Consider the following 18,440-nt stretch of genomic DNA (forward strand, 5'->3'; position numbering starts at 1 on the left):
ACCCCAGGGAGGAGGAAACACTGGAACTGGACCTACCCCCTTGGGCAGGGTAGTGGTGAGTGCCCCAGCTCATTGCACCCTCAGTGCAGGTCTGGCTGGGGACACACAGTTCTGGGCTGGTCACTCTGGCTGGGCTTTGGCCAACCTGGAGTTGTGAGCCAGCCTGGAGGAGACAGAGGGTTCACAGAATTGTCAGGGCTGGAAGGGACCCCAAGGATCATCCAGTTCCAACCCCCTGCTATGGGCAGGGACACCCTCTGCTAGATCAGGTTGCTCACAGCCACATCCAGCCTGGCCTTGAATACATCCAGGGATGAGGCTTCCACCACCTCCCTGGGCAACCTGTGCCAGTCTCTCACCTTTGTGGTAAGGTCCCCCCCATGCCCCAAGCCCTGTGCCCTTCACAGATCCCAGAACTGCCTGGATTGGAAAAGATCTGGAGTCCAATCATCAGCCTAACACTGACAGGTCCTGGAGTGAGCCATGGCCCTCAGCACCACATCTGCATAGCTCTTGAACACCTCCAGGGATGGGGACTCCACCATCTCCCTGAGTCAAAGCCATTCCAATGCCTGAGAGCCCCTTCAGTGAAGCAAGTCTTCCTAATAACCAACTCAAACTTCCTTTGGCACAGCTTGGGGCTGTTTCCTCTTGTCCTGTCCCTTGTTCCTTAGGAGCAGAGCCCAAGCCCCACCTGGCTCCAGCCTCCTCTCAGGGAGCTGCAGAGAGCCAGAAGGTCTCCCCTCAGCCTCCTTTTCTCCAGGCTGAACACCCCCAGGTCCTTCAGCTGCTCCATCAGCCCTGCTCTCCGGATCCTTCCCCAGCTTGGTTGCTTTTCTCTGGACCTGCCCCAGCTCCTCAGTGTCCTTCTTGGAGTGAGGAGCCCAAACCTGAACCCAGTGCTCAAGGTGTGGCCTCCCCAGTGTGCAGTGCAGGGGCACAGCCCCAGGATTCAAGCCAGCCTCCCCAGTGCTGAGCTCAGGGGCCAGGTCGCTCCTGGGTGCGTGGCACAAGCAGGCAGGAGCCAGCCTTAACCCTTCCCCACGGCTCCCCTTACCCTCATGGACAAGCCAAGGCAGCCACACTTCACCTTGCTTCCCCCCTCCCCAGCAAGGGAGTCACCCCCAGGGGAGGCTGCTGGCCCCACTCCCACAGCCCCTCAGCCCGGGTGGGTCACTGCCATTAGGCAAAGGAGCAGCTCGTCTTGGCGGGGGTATCTCCCTCTTGTGCTTTCCTTGTATTGTACGGGCCTGGGTCATCGAGGAAATCTTCCAGGTCCTTCTGCTGCCGAGTGCTGGCGGGGGAAGCCCGGCCCCCTTCCCCCCATTGTCAGCGGCCCGGCCGTATCCTCGCTGCGAGCCCCGGCCCCTAAAAATAGCTCTTTGTCAGGCGATTGTTCCGACACCTTCTCGGCGGCATTGACGTGGGCCGGAGCGGGACAGCGCTGGGCTAGGTGGAGGGGAAGGGCTGGAGGTCCCCCCTGGGACCACTCCCGAGTATTCGCCGCTGATAACGGCTCCCGTTGGGGGGAAATGGGCTCCCGGTGAGCGGCTGCGTGCCGAAAGCCTTCCCCTGCCTGCTGCTGCTGCCCGCGGGTCACCTCTCCCCCACCTGCCCCAGCCCGTCGAAGTCCAGCTCTGCCCCACGCCCCCGCTCTTGGGGTCCATGAACTGGGGGGCACCCTGCTCAGAGCTCACAGAGCCCCCTGAGCCCCCTCAGTTCAAGCCCCACAGGGTGGGGTTCAGCTCTGCACCTCCTAACCAGCGCCCCGAGGTTTCCCGTGTGCCCCCTGCCCTGCTCACCTCAGTGGGGTCAGGGCAGGCAGGGTCTGCCCGGGCGGGGGGGCAGGGTTGTGGGTGAATGGGAAGGGTCATGCCCCCCCACCCCCACCCTCCTTTGGACTCAGAGGGCCCCCTCACACCACACAGCCCCAAAGACACCCTGAGAGACCCCCCTCACTCGTCACCCCCCGCCACCCCTGTCAGCTGGAGGTGACTGTCCCCCCGAGGTCCTCTCCTGCCCGGCCACCCCAGCTGCAGAAGCAGGATTTTATTTCCCATGAGCAGGTCTGGATTAAAATAAACTCCTGGCCCAGATCCCTTCTCTGGTGTCACAGGAGATGCTGTGTTTGTGTGACTGCTGCCCACTGCATACCCCAGCCTCACCCCTTTGGGCTGTGTCCCCCCCCGTGGTGAGGACGTGCCCGTCCCCTGCCGGACCCTCAGGGCCGCCTGCCGGTCCCCTCCGCTGGCTCCTGGGGCTGAGCCGAGCCCCCTGAAGCTGCTGGCTGTGGGGCAGGGCACGGGGCCAGCCTTTCTCTGATTACCCCCAGCCCTTTTTCCTTTTTCTTCCTTAATTTACTGAGTGCTAAGTCCAAATATTACAACTTCCCCTCCGTGCCGCTGGTTACGCAGGCGGCTCCTGGCCGGGCATTGTCTTATTGTTTGCAGAGGGAAGCTCCACTGGGAGATTAACCTGGGCTTCACCCCGTGCTGCGCCCTCACACCCTGTCCCTGCCTGGGGCCCGTGTCCCCAGGGACCCCACCACGGGGTGGGCAGCTCTGAGGGGCCTGGGGAACCCTCGGGTGGCAGCGGCGCTCTGCTGTCCCTCTGCGCCCGTGGGATGGGTGAGACCTTGTGGCCTTTGGGTTGTGGGTCCCTGGGGGATGGGATAAGGTGGCAGGGCTGCTGCTGGCCCCAGCAGGGTGGTGAGGGGCTGGTGGGTGCTCTGGAGGGATCTCCAGGAGATCCTTTGCTCTGTTGATTCACCAGGGACTTCAGCAGGATGCTGGTGGCAGTCTGTCTCTGTCAGCACGGGGAGGCAGGGACTGCTCAGCAGCCCAGCCCAGGGGCCACCACATTGAGCCCTGGTCTGCCCATCCCATCCCATCCCATCCCATCCCATCCCATCCCATCCCATCCCATCCCATCCCATCCCATCCCATCCCACCCCATCCCATCCCATCCCACCCCATCCCACCCCATCCCATCCCATCCCACCCCATCCCATCCCATCCCATCCCATCCCATCCCATCCCATCCCATCCTACCCCATCCCACCCCATCCCATCCCAGCCCAGCCCAGCATGCCCATCACATGCTGGTTCATGGCCTATCCATCCCATCCCCATCCAGGGCTACCAACCCCTCCCAGGTCCTTCCCTCCATCCTGTCCTGCCCCCTTACCCTCTGTCCCCTTGTCCCCCGTCCCCACTCACTGCCATCTAGTCCTTGGAGGTGTCTTCACAGCCCTTAGTCCTCCTCTGCTCCAATGCAAAACATGTTGGGGTCTGTCCTGAGCTCCTGCTCTGGAAAGAGCCTGGGGAGGGCTGGGCAGCACCCAAAGGAGAAGACATGAGGAGGGCTGGATCCTGGGCATGAAACCTGCCTTCATGGTCCACATCACCGCCTGGCTCTGCTTGCCTGCCTGGCTCAGGCTCAGGCTCAAGTGCAGGCTCAGATTTGGGCTCAGGCTCAGGCTCAAGTTAAGTTCATATTTGGGCTCAGGATCACATTAAGTTTAGATTTGGGCTCAGGTTCAGGCTCAAAATAAATTCAGACCCAGGCTCAGGCTCAAGATCAAGTTTGGGTTCAGATTAAGGCTGAGGCTCAGGCTCAAGATTAGGTTCAGACTCGGGCTCAGGCTCAGGCTTGGCCTCAGACTCAAGTTTAGGCTCAGGCTTGGGCTCAGGCACAGCTTGACCTCCCTACCCCATCACGGACCCACGGGTGGGGAGGGCAGCGCTGCCCAGTGACCGAAGGCTCCGCCTGGCCCCCTCTGCCCTCCACCCTCCCATGCCGCTGTGCCTGCCCTGACTCTCCCCAAGCCCCCCCAGGTCCCCAGCTCCCTTTCCCCCAGCCACAGTGCACTATGATGCTGGGGGCTGTGGGGTCCTGGCCTCCCATCAGCGGGGAGTGAGCCCTGCCCGTGGCCCTGGCAGCCTCTGCCCAGCCGGCCCTGGCTTCATCCGCCCAGCGCCGCCGCTCTCGGCCTCGGGCGCAGCTCTGCTGCATTCCAGCCTGGCTGGCCCAGCAAGGTTCAACTGAAATATTTGGGAGGGGAAAGGAGAAAGGAAAGGGGAAAGCTAAAAAAAAAAACCAAAAAGAAAAGAGAAAAGAAAAACCTCTATAAAAAGAAAGTTTAAAAACACAAGTTAGAGAAAAAAACCAAGCAGCAGGCGCGGAGTGCAGCTGCGGTTCTGGTTCCAGTTCCCAGGTGATGTCAGACCTGGAGCCTCTCCAGCCATGGCCCCTCAGAGACGGTCTTGGTGGGTTCAGCACTGAGTGTTTTTCCTTCCTGAGACTCGGGGACACCTTCCTGTCTCAGAGCAAGCGGCCAAGAGCCTTTCCAAGGGTGTCCGAGCGCAGGAAGGGGAGAGGATGGGAGGGGAGCGCGAGAGGCGGTGGGGCAGGGCTTGCTGCGGGGCCGTGGCAGCACCCATGGGTGGTGGGGGGTGTGGTGGGCCCCGGGGCTGTCCCATGGGAGGAGGGGGGGGGCAAAGGGGCACTCGGCTCCCACCATCCCGGCAGGCTCCGGCACCTCTGAGTCACCGTTTCCCTCTCTCGGTGCCGGGAGGGGATGGAATGTACTGGGGCTTTGCAGGCTTGGCACTGGCACAGGCTGGGACCCATAGGCTTGGCACTGGGACCCATAGGCTTGGCACTGGGACGAGCTGGGATCCATAGTCCCAGTGCTGACACAGGCTGGGGACTGCAGTCCCAGTGCTGGAGCGTGCTGGAATCCATAACCCCAGCGCTGGGACAGACTGGGTGCACAGCTCCTGCTCTACGACATGCTGGGACCCAAGTCTGTCCCATGACTGCCCCATAGCTCCCAGCACTGGCCATGGCTCTAGCACTGGAACATGCTGGAACCCACAGTCCCAGCACTGGGACATGCTGGAACCCATGGTCTCAGCACTGGGACATGCTGGAACCCATGGTCTCAGCACTGGGACATGCTGGAACCCACAGTCCCAGCACTGGGACATGCTGGAACCCATGGCCCCAGCACTGGGACATGCTGGGATCCATGACCTTCACACTGGAGTTTGCTGGGGCCCTAGTCCCTTGCACTGGAACATACTGGGTGCACAGCTCTGTGCTGGGACTCTTGCTATGTGATCTTGCTGGAACTCCAGTGGCTGGCACTGGGAGGTGCTGGGACTCTCATACGGAGCCCTGGGATGCACTGGAGCCCACATCCCAGCAGCTGGGACACACTGTCACCAGTGTACTCAGCTCTGTGCCCCCAGCACTGGGACCACCAAGCCTTACCGGCCCCTCTGGGGGCTCCAGAGACACCACTTCAAGGTGTCGGTCCCCTTTCATGTGCTGGGTGTCCCCCCTGCCCCTGCCCCCCAATAAACCCAGGGCAGGGCTGTGTCCTGGGCTGGCTGCAGAATCTCACGGCTGTTTCGGGGGGTCTGGGACACATTAGCCACGCTGAGAACAAACCTCCCCCCCGCCGGGTCCCTGCCTGGGAGCAGCTCTCACAGCTGTGCTGAGCTGTCAGCTCCATAAATCAACCCCGGGGGGAGGGAGGGAGAGCAGGGCAGGCTTGCCTCGGCTGACCGGGGGGGCTGGAAGGTGCTGGGGAGGTCCCACCTTCACCCCATCCCCAGGGCAGACTGCTGTGGGACCTCCCCAGTGCTCCCACTACTCCCTGCTGGTTCCAGCATCCCGGGGAGATGGGGCAGGTCTGGTCCCACAGCCCCTGGGGGGGTCACCCCGGCAGCCCCCGGCCACAGCTGCCTCTGCTCCAGCCCCTGGGAGCAGCGGTGACTCTCAGAGCACCTTTCCCAGGCTCGGTGCTCCCCAGCGCCCAGCTCGGCCCAGTCTGGCCCCGCAGAGCAGGGTCTCGGGGGGGGACCCAGCCTGGGAACCCCCTGTGTCCCCGCCTGACCCCATGCAGGTGCTGCTGGCTGCAGCCTCACCATGCATGGGGCTTGTTGGCCTGCGTGGTGATGGTGACAGTCCCGGTGGTGGTGGCCATGGGAGCAGGGGGGCCAGTCATGGTGCTGGTGGCAGTCATGGCGCTGGTGGCAGTCATGGTGCTGGTGGCAGTCATGGCGCTGGTGGCAGTCATGGTGCTGGTGGCAGTCATGGCGCTGGTGGCAGTTGCAGTGATGGCAGCAGTCATGGTGCTGGTGGCAGTCATGGTGGTGGTGGTGCTGGCACTCACAATGTACCAGGCAGAGGGGAAGGCACAAAAGCAGCGACACCAACCCCAGCTCACCAGCCAGGCACTTGTGGCTGTGGCACGAGGCTGGCAGTGCCATCCCCATCCCATGGCACAGACCACATTAGTGCCAAGGCTGTTGGCAGGGCCCTGGGGACACAGTGACACCGTGTGTCCAGGGGTCTTACCCATGGGGAGAGCCAGGACGATCCCACCGGCTCCAGGGGCACGGAGCAAGGATGGGCTCAGGGTTGGGGGTCTGGGGCCGTCTTGGTGAGCCCCCGTGCCCCTCCCCCGTGCCCCACGCCAGGCTGGCAGGCTCGGCCCATCACAAAAATAAGGTTTATTGTCCAAGCGGCCGCACGAGCACAACCAGCACCCGCGGGGCCACCGAACGCCCCCCCCGCGGGGAGGCCTCGCCGCCGGCCGCACACGGACCCCTGCCAGTCCAGCCCCCGGGGCGCGGGGACCCCCTCCCCGGTCCTGCCCCATGCGGGTGGCCTCGGCCCATGGGGAGCGTCCTCCCGCCCCACCGACGGCTCCGGGGCCGGTGCGGGTTCAGTGCCAGCCCGCGGTGCCAGGCTCGGCCGCTGCCACCTCGTGCGGGCAGCTCCCTCCCTCCCCGCTGCGGGGGCGCCGCCCGCTGCTGGCCGCTGTCTCAGGTGGGTGCTGCTGGCCCCCGGCTCATCTCCGTGACACTCGCAGCGGGGTCACCCCCCGAACCTTCAGGCAGTTGCCCCCGAGGTCCCTCCGGCCGCCCTGTGGAAATAGGAGGGGAGAGATGTAGAGCTCTGGGTGGCACTGGGTGGCACTGGGTGGCACTGGGGTCCCACCACCAGTCCCAACCGCCGCTAGGGTTCCACCCTATGCCAGCTCTGCCTGGAGGAGTTGCTCCTAAACGGCTGGTGCCACGGGTGGGCTGCCTGGCATGGACAGGCAGAAAGAGCTGTGCCCATCAAGCGGCTGCGTGGGCAGCTCTGGGGTGGCTGCTGCGAGAGAGCCACCCGTGGCTCTGCCACGCTGCAGGGACATGGCCCCCAAGTGCCTCTGTGCTCAGGCCTGTGGGCAAGGCTGATGCCACCATGGTCTCTGGACAGACCCACAGCTCCCAGACAGACCGATGGCCCTGCTGGAGATGAAGAGGCTAAACCCAACCTCCCAGCACAACTTTAGCCTGGTATAACCCAGCACAGCCCAGCGTGGCCCAGGGCTAGCCCAGGACAGCCCAGTATAACCCAGCAGGGCTCAGCAGAGCCCGGGACAGCCTGGCCCAGCCTATTTGCAGCCCAATACAGCCCGGTACAGCTCAGCCCCAGGGTCAGGAGGGGCAGCTCCCAGCTCCTGCCTTTATGCCAGTCATCCTGGGTGCCACAGGAGTTCCCAGCTCTGTGCCACCTCCCGGCTCAAGCCTGGGGAGCAGCCCAGGGGCACAGCTCAGCCCTGGCTGGGGGTCTCCCAGGGAGGCTGCAGAGCCCAGCCAGCCATGGAGGGCCCAGGAGCAATTAAAAGCTGTAGCAGCAGAAACCAAAAGAGCCCTGAGGGCTGGAGTGTGCCCAGGGGCAATGCTGCTCAGGGTCACCCATGGGACAACTTGGGGGTCTCACAGGGGCTCCTGGGTGATGCTGGACCACAATCCCATGAGACCCCCAGTTAACCCATGTATGACATCACAGGTCATGGGAAGCTGCCAGTCACTCACACTGAGTCCTGCACAGCTCTCCCTGGAGCAGGGGCAGTCTGGACCCCACACTGGGCAGCAGGATGAGCAAGGTGCCCTCCAACCTTCAGGGTGCTGGGGTGGGGGTCAGCCATGCAGACAGGGCAGGTCAGATCCCTGGATGGGACCCTCTGAGTGGGGCCAGGGGCTAGGGACCCCTGCCTCCTCCCCCTTTGCAGGGTGCCTGCAGTGCCTCGCCTGTCTCCATCATGCCAAGGTGCTGCCTGGGACAGTGCCCGGGCTGGAGGGTTGGGGATGGGGTCAGGGAGTGGGATGGGGCTGAGCGCTGGGATGAGGTCAGCCTTCAGTCTCAGAATTCCGCCCCCGGGCCGGCCAAGTGCCCCCAGCACCGGGGTGACTGTTTAACCCCCCGAGACCTCCCCGGCCCGGGCGGACGTGGGGGAGCAGCCCGGCCCTCTGACGCCAGCGGGAGCTGTGGGCGTGCGGCTACCAGCAGCATTTGGCCGGGAACGGCCAAAACTTCCAGTGGGGGCTGGAGCCGGAGCCTGTGGTTCTCACCGCGATGTGCCGAGCCTCCTGCCCTGCCCAGCGCAGACAGGGGCTCCTATCCCCATCCCATGGGAATGTGCCGAGCCTCCTGCCCTGCCCAGCGCAGACAGGGGCTCCTATCCCCCATCGCATGGGAATGTGCCGAGCCTTCTGCCCCGCTCAGCCCACACAGGGGCTCCTATCCCCCATCCCACGGCGACACTCTGAGCCTCCTGGCCTGCTAATTCCAGTCATGGGCCGCTGTCCCCCATCCTATGGGGGACATTATGAGCCTCCCACCCCACTCAGCCCAGGACAGCCCATCCCACCGCTCCCTGCTCACCCCTTTCCGCTGGTTGCTGAGGCAGAAGGTGCAGATGCTGCGGGGCTGCTTGCTGTCCAGGTCCCCCTTGGCGCCGTAGATGGCACTGAAGCAGGGCTGCCCGTCCTCGCAGCCCTCGCCCAGCAGCAGCACGTTGGCCAAGTGGGAGATGTAGCTGGAGGCCAGGCGGAGGGTCTCGATCTTGGAGAGCTTGCGGTCCACGGGCTCGGTGGGGATGAGGGTGCGCAGGGCGGTGAAGGCGGTGTTGACGCTCTGGGTCCGGTCCCGCTCCCGCGCGTTGGCCGCCTGCCGCTGCTTCACCATCACCATGGGCCCCGGTTTGCGCGGCAGCTTGCGGCGAGCCTCGGCCCCCTCGCAGCAGCCGAACGACTGGTCCGACGTCTCGCTCTCGCTCCGGTTCTCCTCGTCCTCCGAGAGGATGCTGAGGTCAGGGTAGAGGACGCGGGCGGCCACGGGACGCAGCATGGTGAAGGCCATGGTTTGGTGCCCCGCCAGTGCCCCCCGCCCTGCTGGGGGGACCCCCAGGGCTGCGGGGAGACTTCCCCCCGCCGGCCCCCCCCGCAACAAACGGCCGGCTCCGGACGCCTTCCCGCGGCTGCTCCGCTGCGGAGCGCGGCTGGGATGAGTGTCTGTGGGGGATAGCGGGATTTATACAGCCGGGGAGGGGCTGGCGCTGGAGCCCACCCCCAGCCAGCCCCCCTAGCTACCGGCCAGAGTCCAGCGTCCTCGCCCCAGCCTGAGGGAGCCAGAGCTGGCTCCGGCCACTGGCCTGGCCCTGCTCCGGCACGCCGGCCTGGCTGCGGGCACCTTGCGCCCGGGGCCGGGCTCCGGCTCATGCCCGTGGCAGTGGTACCAGACCCTGGCAGTGCCACAGCGCCAGGGCCCCCACATGGCAAGAACTCCAAACCTCTGCCTGTGACACCTGCTGAGTGATGCCACATGCAGTGCCAGCCCCTGGGCAGCGTGTCCCCAGCCCCTGTGCCCTGCCAACCCTAGGTCCCATACAGATTGGCACAGGGCAAACACGGGGCACAGGAACTGGGGAGGGATAGGTACCCAGGAGTGGGTGGCACCAGTGTGGTCCTCGGGGTGTTTATTGGACAGAATGCCAGTGGAGGACACACTGCTCTCAACACCCCTCTGTGCCCCACTGGGGCAGAATCTGTGCCCAGGAGGGCGACCTGGGGTGGGAAGGGAGCAGCGAGGGCACGATGCCCACAGGGATGCTCCACACCCGTTGCCCCTCTACCCTCAGGGCCTGGCACCCTGTCTGCCCACCGCGGGAGGGGAGGCGGCCGTGGGCAGGGGCGTGTGCGGTGTGGCAGGCAGCGCTGCCAGGCAGCAGCAGCGTTTCCTTTCCCGGGAGGGAGGAGGTGTGTGCCGGCAGTGGAAACACAGAGTCCTTTCCTGCCAGGGGAGAGCGTCCCGGCGAGGGCTGGGGGGGGCACCCAGTTTACTGGTCGATGGTCGCCTCCCAGTCCTTCCTGGGCACCCAATGCCACAGGCTCTGGCCACCCCCTGCTCCTCCTCACCAGGGAGGTCTCTGGGCGTCCTGCTCTGCAGTCACTCCAAGCCTGGCACCCCCGAGAGCAGGTGGGGGCGGGGGTGAGCAGCAGAGGTTTCCTGTCTGCCTTCCTCCCCAGCTGCCTCGGGCAGAGTTTGATGGCTCAGGGATGCTCCAGGCACGGAAGGTCAAGCAGCCAAGGCAGATGGAAGGCAAGAATCAGATCCCAGCAGATGGCCCCAGGGCTGCTTGGGACATGGCCCTGGGGCCTTTCGGTAGCCGCAGTGCCAGCTTGTGCCAGCTGTGCTCCACATCTGGCCACCAGCCCTTCAGCTGGAGCGGGATGACAGGGAAAACCTTCAGCTAGAGAGGCAAAAAGAGGCAGCTCAGGGGCTTGCTGGAGGCTGGGGTGGTGGCCAAAGGACACAGCAGGCACACTGCAAATGCCAGAGTGTGGTGGTCAACAGAGGCGAGGTGGGCAGGGGGCCACGGGATGGGCTGGCATCACACCCCACTGTACCCCACGGCCCCATGGCTGCAGGACTGGAGCTCACGATGTGGCTCCTGGGCCAGTGGGTCCCCTCCAGGGTGTGGAGGTGTTGCTGTGTGCCAAGTTTTGTCTCTGGTGGGACCACGGCAGGGCTGGCTGTGCTTGCCAGCACTGGCACCACTTCACTGCCCCCCATCCCACCAGCTGTGAGCAAACGGCCCCTCTCCCCGCGGCCGGCGGGACCCCCCTGCCCTGTTTTCCTTCCCCATTTGGCCGCCTGAGCAGAGCCTGTAAATCACACGGCAGGGGGCAGAGGGCCGCGGCGGGGGCCGGAGGTCCTGCTGGGGCTGGGGGCCTGAAGGGCTGCTCCGGGTGTCCATGCTGCCATGGCAGACGTGTCCTTTGCCACCTCCCTCACCTGGCCAGGCACTAGTCCCTGCCAGGGATCCCAACCCTCTCCTAGCTCCCACCCGGGCACAGACTGGGGGCCAGTTCTGCCCCTGCTGAGATGCCCAGGGCAGAGCTGGGGTTATGCAAACCCTTGGCACGGCAGGTGAGGAGCAGGCAGGGAGCAGGCAGGGAGCAGGCAGGGAGCAGGCAGGGAGCAGGCAGGTGCCTGTGCAGAGAGGGGAGCCCCCATTCTCACCCCATTCTCGCCCCTGCATCCTGCTGGGCTGGGGCTGGGGGGCCACGGCAGCCCCCTGACAGGAGGCAAGACGGATGGCAGGGGCTGTGTACTCAGCTGCAGCCACCCCACACATGGCCACCAGCTGGCAGGGAAGGGCTGGGGTGCAGAGGGAAGAGACCCCGGTCCTGAGGCCCAGTCGAGCTGCCCTGGGGTGTTTTGCGGGAGGGCACATCCAGGCTTGGGGTGCTGGGGGGCTGTGCTGCTGGGGGGGAGGATGGGACATGGGTAGGGGAGGAGCAGCAGGCTTTGGAGGGGTGAGGTGTGGGGCAGTCATATGTGTGGATGTGTGTGCACCTGTGTGCATGGCTGTGCATGGCTGTGCATGTGTGTGCATGGCTGTGCATGTGTGTGCATGTGTGTGCATGTGTGTGCACCTGTGTGCATGGCTGTGCATGTGTGTGCATGGCTGTACATGGCTGTGCATGTGTGTGCATGTGTGTGCACCTGTGTGCATGGCTGTGCATGGCTGTACATGGCTGTGCATGTGTGTGCATGTGTGTGCACCTGTGTGCATGGCTGTGCATGGCTGTGCATGGCTGTACATGGCTGTGCATGTGTGTGCATGTGTGTGCACCTGTGTGCATGGCTGTGCATGGCTGTGCATGGCTGTACATGGCTGTGCATGTGTGTGCCTGTGTGTGCACCTGTGTGCATGGCTGTGCATGGCTGTACATGGCTGTGCATGGCTGTACATGGCTGTGCATGTGTGTGCATGTGTGTGCATGTGTGTGCACCTGTGTGCATGTGTGTGCATGGCTGTGCATGGCTGTACATGGCTGTGCATGTGTGTGCATGTGTGTGCATGTGTGTGCACCTGTGTGCATGTGTGTGCATGGCTGTGCATGGCTGTGCATGGCTGTGCATGTGTGTGCACCTGTGTGCATGGCTGTGCATGGCTGTACATGGCTGTGCATGTGTGTGCATGTGTGTGCATGGTTGTGCATGTGTGTGCACCTGTGTGCATGTGTGTGCATGGCTGTGCATGGCTGTGCATGGCTGTGCATGTGTGTGCACCTGTGTGCATGGCTGTGCATGTGTGTGCATGTGTGTGCATGTGTGTGCATGTGTGTGCATGGCTGTGCATGTGTGTGCATGTGTGTGCATGTGTGTGCATGTGTGTGCACCTGTGTGCATGGCTGTGCATGGCTGTACATGGCTGTGCACACGTGTGGGTATCCATTCACGTGTGGTCACAGGGGTGTGGGTATCCCTGTGTGTGCACACGTGTGTGTCCATGTGCACGTGTGTGTGTGTGTGCTGGCACAGGCAGAGCATCTCCGTGTGCCAGGCAGGCCCCCAGCTGCCGCTGCCTTCTCGCTGCAGAGGGCTCCCCAGGTTGGCACACATTGGGGGGGGGAGAATCCCCCTGCAGTGCCTGGCACAGGGAGTGGACAGAGGGGCAGAAGGAGCCTTCACTCCCGGTCAGGAGAGCCGAGGGAGCCATGGGGAGCAGGGAATGCTGCCGGAACGCTGCCGGCTCCTGCCGGCTCCTGCCTGGCCAGCTGCCTGCGGATGCTGCTGCCCGCGGATGCTGCTGCCCGTGTGGCACCAGCTGGGTTTTCCTGTGCTGCCCGTCGAGCGTGGGGGACAGGATGAGTGTCGCCGAGCCTGCACCCCCTGACACAACACCTCGGCTCTGACTCAGCCGGGCGGGTGCCAGGGCAGAGTTGTGCTTGGCATCAGGGCTTTCCCAGCTGAGCCAAACTGGGCATGGGCATGGGAGATGGTGCCCTGGCACAGAGCGTCGGGCACTCACGGTGGACGTGGGGTGGATGGGACCCTGCATGGGTCGGCCACGACCTCAGCTCAAGCCATCAGGCACCCCCCAAGGAGCAGGCTGGCAATTGTGGGGACATCTCAGGGATGGGGGTGCTGGACAGCCCAAGGGCAGAGCCCCGTGTCTGCGGGCAGGGAAATGCCCCCCCGCCCCGTGCCCCCCCGCTCCGGGGAGTGTTTATCTGCGAGGTGATACTTAAGTGTAAGAAAATAAACAGGGAGCAGATGGGCCGGGGGGCCAGGGCTGCCCCCAGCCCCCGGGGCCGCTCCAGCCCTGCTGGGAAAACACTGCTGCCGGCGAGGCAAATGGATTCCAGACCCGCGGCAACGGCAGCACATGTGGTGGCCAGGAGAGCAGGGCTGACCCTGCTGAGCCCCACGGAGCAGTGCTGGATTGACCCATCCCACCCCACTGCACCCCATCCCACCCCATCCATCCTCTCCCATCCTATCCTGTGCCATCCCATCACATCCCATCACATCCCATCTCATCATGCTCTGCCCCATCTCGTTCCATCCATCCCATCATATCCCATCCCATCTCACCCTGTTCTATTCAATCCATCCCATCCACTCCATCCCATCATATCCCATCTCATCATGCCCTGTCCCATCCCATTCCATCCACCCCATTGTGTCCTACCCATCCCATCTCATCCCATCCCATCTGGTTGTAGCCTGTCCCAACCCACCCCATTGAGACCCCCGAGGGTGCTGCCTGGCCCCGCACCCCACAGCTGCCCTGGCATAGGGGTGTCCCCAGCACTGCCCCATCTGTCCCCAGCTCCCCAGTTTTGGGGCCACAGCCCTGTTGCAGATGAGCTCAGGGAGCATTGCCCTGGCTGGATGGACACTTGCAGCATCTGAGCCCAAATGCTTCCCACTGGGATGGGATCTCATCCAGGGAGGGGGGGAAGGCTGCTTCTGCTTTCCCACACAGAGACCAGCAAACCTGGGGGGGGGGGGGGCGGGAGGAGGGGCTGGGTAGGGAGGAACAGCAGGGTGGGCTCACAGGGACACGGTGTTGTGGAACCTTTTGAGGGAGCATCACAAAAGGTGGCCCTGGGAGAAGTCCCTGCCTGCCCCCTCGGGGTGGGGGCTGTGCTGAGGTGCCCCAGTGGGTCCCCAGAAGCAGTGTGGGGAGCCCCGGGTCCCCTCCACCCTCCGGGCTGTACCTGCAGGCTGGGGCTGCTGGTCTGGAAGGCATTACACGCCTGTCACATGGGCAAGTCTGTCCCAGTTCCGGAGCTGGGACCCCCCCAGTCAGCTTGGGCTGGGAGCAGGGAGCCCACAAAGCGCCTTTGTTCCTGCCCCGGAACGAATGGATTGGAGGCAGCCGGGATCGGCTGTCAGCCGGTGACACCGGAGACCCCGCGGGTCAGGCAGAGGGAAGGGGGACAGGTGGAGGGACAGACGGACGGATGGAGCTGCCTCTGGTGAGAGCCACTCCAGTGCCAGCCAGGGGCTTGTGGCCCCGGCAGTGCCAGCTAGAGAGCAGCGTTTCATGCTGCCAGCACCGGGGATGTGCCCCCAGCACCAGAGAACCCCCCCCGGATCAAACCCAGTGGCCAGCCCCTTGGACACAGTGCCCTGCCCTGGCTCCTGGATGGTGCCACCAACCCTTGGGAGCAGTGTCAGAGGGCACTGGTGGGGCTGGCACGGGCATCCTGGCACAGTTTGCAGCAAATGGGAAGCTGCAAGTGGTTTTCCCAGGTGGAATAAGCACCAAGGGGGGTGGGAGGTGGGGTGGGGGGGCTGCAGGATCTGGGCAGCTTTGGTCCATCCCTGCTCATGGGGTCCCAGCTCTGCCAACATCCAACTCCCTTTTGAAGAGACACAAAGCCAGGGAAGATAGAGGGGGCAAGAAGATGCCCAGCACTGGGAGAACAGCCCAAAACCTGAACAAAACCCCCTGCCCTACCTCACCTATCTGGGGGGGAGGGGAGAGGCACCTCGATGATGCTCCCCCCATTGCTTCAGGAGCTGCCACTTCCTCCCTTCCCCCCCATCCCCCTCTCCCAGCTCTTCAACGGGAGGAAACTTTTTAGCACGCCACAGTTCTGTGCAGAAATTTATGAGGCACCAGGGAGTGCTGCTCTCTCCATGAACACTTGCAGGGCTTCCTCCTGCTGGAAAGTGGCTTTGATATGGCACAAGGAGCTCTGCTGGGCTGGAGTCTCCCTCCGGCCCCTTCCCTCGCATCCGCCGGAGGGAGGCTCCAGCACAGCAACTCTTTCCCCATCCCCATTTCTGCCCTGGGAGGTTGGGATCCATCCAGGGAGGAGCATGATTGAAGGGGTGAAGCAGAGGCAGAAGTGTCCAGCTGTGGTTCCTGTCCTGGTCCTGACTCACAGTGTGGTTGGGTGAGTCAATGTCCCTTCTCCTCCCTGGACCGAAACTCCCAGCCCAGCGAGATGCCTGAGGGATGCTCAGGGTGGTTTTTCCAGCCCCCACATGGGATGAAGATGTGGCAGGAATGATGGGATCCCGGTGTGGTGGGGCTGCATCAGCTGCCACAGCTGTTCCTGAGCTGGTCCTGGCTCCAGCTGTACGTTGGTGTGGTCAGGCAGAACAGCTGAACCCAGCACAGCATGGAATCATAGAATCCCAGACTGGATCGGGTGGGAAGAGACCTTTCAAGCTCATCCAGTCCAACCCCCTGCAGTCCAGAGCAGGTTGCTCCCAGCCCCAAACAACCTGAGCTGCAGTGGTGCCAGCCATGGGGCAGCTCCCTGCTCTCTGGGCAGCCTGGGCCAGGCTCTCCCCAACCCCAGTGTCAAACATTTCTCTCTTCTCTCCAGTTTGATTCTCCCTCTTTGAGTTCAAACCACCACCCTGTCCCAACAGGCCCTAGTGCTGCATAGCCTGCCCCCAGCCCCAGGTCCCAGAGCCATGAGGATTCCATTGCTTTTATTCCAGGGGGATCTCATGTCCCCACTACACCGTTCTGGAGATGTCCCTCGTGGAGGGGAATACCACAGGATGCGTCCAGGGGACAGGCATAGCCCAGGGTCCTCCCGATCCTGGCACAGGGTGAGCCCAGAGTCGCTGGGGGAGGTCTTTGATTGGTTGTGATCCCTCCTGGTTCAGCTGTGTCCCGATTCGGCCGTGTCCCGGTTTGCCTGGATCCCCTCCCGGTTCAGCTGTGCCCTGGATGGGCTGTGACCTGCCCCAGTTCCAGTCTACCCCAGTTCAGCCTGTCCTGGTTCAGCCACTCTCCGTTGAGTCGTGCCCCGGTTCAGCCAGGTCTGTCCCGGTTCAGCCCATCCAGGTTGAGCTGTGCTCCGGTTCAGCTCGTCCCGGTTGAGTTGTGCCCCGGCTGAGCCCATCTAGCCCCGGTTCAGCCATACCCTGCTTTAGCCTGTCCCGGTTCAGCCGTTCCCATTTGAACCATTCTGTTCCAGTCCATCCCATCCTATTCCATCCCAGTCCCTCCCGGTCTATCTCCTCCCGGTATAACCCTTTCCGGTCCATCCCGGTGCATCCCGGGCCCTTCCGGTCTAACCCAGTCTCTCCCCGTCCATCCCCATAGTAGTCCCTCCCGGTTCCTCCCATCCCCGTCCCTCCCGGTCCCTCCCAGTTCGTTCCATCCTGGTCTCTCCCGGTGCCGCCGTTCCTGGGGCGCAGCGCGGCGCAATGGCGCCACCTGCTGGTCCTGCCGCGCCACGCCTCCCCGGAAGCTTCCCGGGGCCAGGGAGAGAGAGCCCCCGACCCCATCCCGACCGGAGGGACAGCACAGACCCTCCCCAGGGCCCCGGCACCCTGATACCATCCCCACCGGGGGCTCACGGGGACCCAGGGGAACGTGGGGGGGCTGCAGGACGCGGGGGGCGCTGGGCCTCCTCCGGGACACCGGGTTAGCGCAGGGGGGGCGTGGAAGATCCCAGGTAGGTGCGGAGGTCGCTGAGGGTGGACGGGATGATCTTGGCCGGGATGGTCTCACGGTTGAGCGCCCGGTGGGCGGCGAAGCGGTGGCAGCCCCCGAAGGAGTAGAAATAATCTCCCCCCTGGCTGCCCTTCACCCACAGCACATCGATGGGGGGCACCCGCTCAGGCTCCTCCTGCCAAGGGAGAGAGCCCCAGGAGCAATGCACCCCCCGGTATCCCCGAACCAGAGCGCGGTGGTGCCTCAGTGCTGCGAGCTTCCCCCGCAGTGCCCCCCAAGGTGGAATCAGTGGGTGCCAGGGTGGCACCAGGGAGTGCTAGGATGATGGGAGTGGGTGCTAGGGCGGCACTGGTGGCTGCCAGGATGGCAGGGGTGGGTGCTGGGGTGCCACGGGTGGCTATGGGGTGCCACGGGTGGGTGCTGGGGTAATGAGAGTGGGTGCCATCGTGCCAGGGGTGGGTGCTAAGTTAACATGGGTGGGTGCCAGGGTGGCACTGATGGATGTCAAGATAGTTTTGCCCCCCCCAGCACCCCAGGAGGCAGCAGGGCTATGCTCACCTGGAGGGTTTGCATCAGGCTCTGCACTTTGGCCGCATCCAGCTCCGCGGGGATGGGCCGGATCAGGACGTCCATGGGCACGTTGTGCACCTCCCCGATGTGCTTCGTGTGGATGCTGGCATCTTCAGCCTCAGCCATGGCTGGCAGCTGGCCTCGTCCCTCCTCCCGCCCGGCTGGCTGAGCTCGTCTGCCCATCCCTAGCAGTGCTCGGCCCAGCCGAGCCCCTCTACTTCCTCCTTGCCCGGCCATCGTCATCGTCACTGCCACCGCCCCTCTGTTTTGCAGAGTCACAGTGAAGGGGCAGGGCAGGCTGCCGGGACGGGTGCCAGCGCCGCCTGGCCTCCTGCCTGCTCCTCTCCTCCCCGGCGAGGCTGTGACCAGGGCTGCCCTCAGCTCCCCGTCCCAGCGGGACACCACTCGGCATGCAGAGGCTGAGGTGTAATGGGAGGTGACCATCCTGCCCCCCGACCCTGGGGCTGCTGTGCTGGGTCTGTGGCATCTCAGTGGGGTGCTGGGATGTGCCCCCAGGAGCTTGTCCCAATCCCAGAGTCTCCTCCTCCCCGCCAGGCTGACGTGATGGGGTCAGGAAAAGGTGGCAGGAACCAGCCCTGGAGCTAAGCAGTGAAGCATCGATGTTCCATGGCTGGGCAGACATCACCATGCTCCAGCCCTGGATCTTTCTAGGTCACGTCTTCAGACCAGTGAAGTGCTCCAGATGGTGGAGAAGCTCACAGACCCCAGTCTGGAACGGCAGAGAGGCTCCCAGTGACCAACCCCAGATGCTGGAGAGACTCCCAGCAAGAATTTG

General features: G+C 64.0%; 2 protein-coding genes across 2 annotated transcripts; both read right to left on the minus strand.

Annotated features, from left to right (window-relative positions):
* Positions 1–4,127: 4,127 nt before the first annotated feature.
* On the minus strand, positions 4,128–9,326 carry TCF15 (transcription factor 15). Its single transcript, XM_068150231.1, has 2 exons — positions 8,731–9,326; positions 4,128–6,940 (listed from the first exon to the last, which is right to left on the minus strand). Exons 1-2 carry the CDS (start codon positions 9,205–9,207, stop codon positions 6,866–6,868), a joined length of 552 nt encoding a protein of 183 aa, XP_068006332.1. The 5' UTR covers positions 9,208–9,326; the 3' UTR covers positions 4,128–6,865.
* A 5,920-nt stretch (positions 9,327–15,246) lies between these two features.
* SRXN1 (sulfiredoxin 1) lies at positions 15,247–18,118 on the minus strand. The gene is made up of 2 exons (XM_068150233.1): positions 17,633–18,118; positions 15,247–17,249 (listed from the first exon to the last, which is right to left on the minus strand). Exons 1-2 carry the CDS (start codon positions 18,086–18,088, stop codon positions 17,046–17,048), a joined length of 660 nt encoding a protein of 219 aa, XP_068006334.1. The 5' UTR covers positions 18,089–18,118; the 3' UTR covers positions 15,247–17,045.
* Between the last annotated feature and the right edge of the window lie 322 nt (positions 18,119–18,440).

The sequence above is a fragment of the Melanerpes formicivorus genome, unplaced genomic scaffold, assembly GCF_026170545.1.
Source record: "Melanerpes formicivorus ecotype bairdi unplaced genomic scaffold, bMelFor1.0.p_v2 SCAF_19, whole genome shotgun sequence".
NCBI classification, from domain to species: Eukaryota; Metazoa; Chordata; class Aves; order Piciformes; family Picidae; genus Melanerpes; species Melanerpes formicivorus.

Bases quoted from the DNA above. Each gene is read 5' to 3' on its own strand.
- SRXN1 (XM_068150233.1), bottom strand. From the start codon at position 18,088: ATGGTCACCTCCCATTACACCTCAGCCTCTGCATGCCGAGTGGTGTCC. The intron at 17,250-17,632 runs GTGAGCATAGCC...CTCCCTTGGCAG, and splicing joins GCCTGATGCAAACCCTCCAG to GAGGAGCCTGAGCGGGTGCC.
- TCF15 (XM_068150231.1), bottom strand. From the start codon at position 9,207: ATGGCCTTCACCATGCTGCGTCCCGTGGCCGCCCGCGTCCTCTACCCT. The intron at 6,941-8,730 runs GTGAGCAGGGAG...CTATTTCCACAG, and splicing joins TCAGCAACCAGCGGAAAGGG to GGCGGCCGGAGGGACCTCGG.